Source organism: Crocuta crocuta, unplaced genomic scaffold, assembly GCF_008692635.1.
Source record: "Crocuta crocuta isolate KB4526 unplaced genomic scaffold, BGI_CrCroc_1.0 scaffold466, whole genome shotgun sequence".
In the NCBI taxonomy this organism is placed as follows: domain Eukaryota; kingdom Metazoa; phylum Chordata; class Mammalia; order Carnivora; family Hyaenidae; genus Crocuta; species Crocuta crocuta.
In genome coordinates this window covers 8,086,747-8,089,457 of record NW_027529672.1, presented here as the reverse complement: position 1 = coordinate 8,089,457, position 2,711 = coordinate 8,086,747, and the positions used below count along the sequence as shown (strand labels likewise).

The window sequence follows — 2,711 nt, the reverse complement described above, 5'->3', positions numbered from 1 at the left end:
GGCCTCCCTCCGCCCCAGCCACCAGGCTCCCCCGTCCCCACCCAGCCCGCCCCTGCCTGGCCTCCAGGCTCCTTATGCTAAGTACTTAAGTACCACCCTGGTCACTACGGTGAGCCGCAGGCGGCTTTCCCAGGTGTAGCTAACTACGGACTTCCTTTACAGCGTCTTTTGTTAAACAGTTAATTGTTTAACATTCCCATTTCACAACCTTCTTTTATAAGTGATACTTTTTGCATCTCTTTCAGTTAATCTCCCTGCCCCAGAGCTACAGACACACCCTCGGGCATTTTAACTCCCGGCCGGCCTTCCCCGTTTGCTCAGTAACAGCCTAAACCCCTCCTCGTGGGGGAGGCCGGGGCCCAGTGCCATTCTCTCCAGCACTCAGGCCTGGCGGCTCACAGCCAGTCCCCGGCTGCACTTGGTCCTCCAGCAGCTCGTGCTCGCCCTGCACCCCTCCCCCGCCCTCCCTGCTCCCCAGGGAGCCTGCAGACCCCCCCCCCGCTCTGGGGGGACGGGGGAACTCCCACCTCGCGCTTCTCCAGGATTATTTTGGCTACTTTTAGAGATTTAGTGGCATCCCCTTGCCCTTCCATATTAACTTTAATATTAGCCTAAGTGGTAAAAATTTTTTTAAAGTTTATTAAAATTGCCTTAAAACTCGATTATTTGGGGAAACTTTGATCATTCTTTAAAAAAATTTTGCCCTTTAGCAGATCAGCCCAGTTTAACCACTGACACGTGGATGGCTTGTGTCCACCAGATCAGCGACCTCAAACGGGACGGCCGCTGCTGACAGCGGCTGAAAGCATCCTCAGGCCAGGCACCAGGCGCCGGGGCTCTGAGCGCAGATCCAGCGCGGTGGCCTTCGATGGCCAGCCTCCGAAGTCAGGAAGCGTCACCTCACCCCTGGCTGGCGGGAGCAGTCAGGGCGCCCTGAGTCCACATCCCGGGGTCACGGAAGGCAGGCACGGTGGGGCCCAGGGCAGCGAGGGCGTCCTGCACACTTGGGCTGGGGGCAGAGCAGAAGGAAGAAAGGCGCCCCAGGGGCTCCGGCCACCAACGTGGCCTAGAGATGGGCCCTGCTTCCCGGGCCTCTCTGAGCAGGCGCTCCGCCCCCGCCGCACCCCCACACATCCACTTCCTACTTCTGTGTGGAGGCCTGTGGCTACTTCCTCTCAAATGACAGAGATTTCACCATCCACACACGACTGGGGCTCCATCGCCATCTCACTGTGACAAACACAGACGTGAGCTGCTGGGTGGAAACCAGTTCTGTGTGTCCGTCCATCCACAGACTAGCAGGTGAGCAGCCGTCAGACCAGAGGCGTGACCTCCACACAGATGGGACTCTCAACATGGAGCCCAGGGCGGAAGTCTCCAAGCCCAAAGCACCACTGTCACCCTGCAATTGCACACCCCCAGGGCTAAACTGTCACCCCGTGGTCCCCCCCACAGGAACCACGCTGTCACCCCGTGGTCCCACCCCCAGGGGCCACACGTCACCCCGTGGTTCCCCCCCAGGGGCCACACGTCACCCCGTGGTCCCACCCCCGGGAGGCACACGTCACCCCGTGGTCCCCCGGGAGGCACGTGGTCATACACCTGGAACAGGACTTCTCTCCTGGAAGAGCGGCCGCCTGAGGAGCCTCCCAGAGGGGGGCTTGTGCCCCGTGTCTCCACAGAAAGCCCCCCAGTGGCACGTGGCCCGGGGAGGGGGCAGCAGGGCCCGGCACACACCGCCAGGACTTACTTGACAAACTTGTCCACGTGTGACATGGAGGCTTCGTAGTTCTTCCCTCCGAACTCCTGGCAGTGCAGGGCCATGAAGTGCGGCTTGTGTGCGTGCACCACCTGCGGGGAAGACAGGACGGGCTCAGCGGCTCCGCGAGGGGGGCGGCGGCCGGGGCCAAGGCCCCACGGCCACAGCCACGGCTCTGAGCGATTTCTAGCAGTCAAACCACCTTTGCTCATCCACTCATTTCGGTTTCCTGTGTCTTCCCAACCCTCAGACACGACTCAGAACTTCTTAGAACCTTCCCCGGGGACTGAGGGACTCCCCGAGCTGTGAAAAGTCACACGTGTCAACCACGGAGCATCCAAGTCCCACAGAAACAAACACGCCAGTTAGCGCCTCGCTGTGGGCACCTGGCTGCATCCCCCACGGAGGGCGGGGGCCCAGCCAGCACCCGCGCGCTGTCGTGGGCACGCGCACACTCCTGACCTGCCCGGGAGGGAGCGAAGCTGCCTGCGCTCACCAGGGCCCGGCGCTGCCTTGCACACAACGGGCACACGACCGCCCGACGACCCGAAGCGGCAGGTGCCCAGCACCCGTGTCCCCCGCGTCACCGCAGGGACAGCTGCGGCACACGGCCGTCAGCTGCAGAAGCGATGTCCCGGCACTGTGTGTCCCCAGGGCTGCCGCAAGCCGCGAGCCCTCCCCACGCTTTCGTTCCCGGACAGCTCGGGAAAGCACCCCCAGTGACGCAGTCTGCTGGCCCCCGAGACGCCGTCAGCAGTGCGGCCGCTGTCCGGAGGCTCTGCAGCCCACTGGACAGCCCACTGCTCTCGGCCCCGAGGCCGCCCTGCATGGTGCACTGCCCTTTAGCAGCATGCTCAAGCGTCCTTCCCAAAGGGCCGGCCTGTCCACGCGGGCTGCCTGTGCCTAAGCAACACGGAGCTCCCAGGACTGGGCGGTGACAGCGACCGTGTCT

General features: G+C 62.9%; 1 protein-coding gene across 3 annotated transcripts in view; it reads right to left on the bottom strand.

Annotated features, from left to right (window-relative positions):
• The window catches only part of INPP5A (inositol polyphosphate-5-phosphatase A), a 163,769-nt gene that overhangs the window by 97,745 nt on the left and 63,313 nt on the right, over positions 1-2,711 (bottom strand). For all 3 annotated transcript variants that reach the window (XM_077763011.1, XM_077763010.1, XM_077763012.1), the window contains exon 3: positions 1,751-1,851. In XM_077763011.1, coding sequence (XP_077619137.1) covers positions 1,751-1,851 — 101 coding nt within the window. The remainder of the gene's footprint in view (positions 1-1,750; positions 1,852-2,711) is intronic.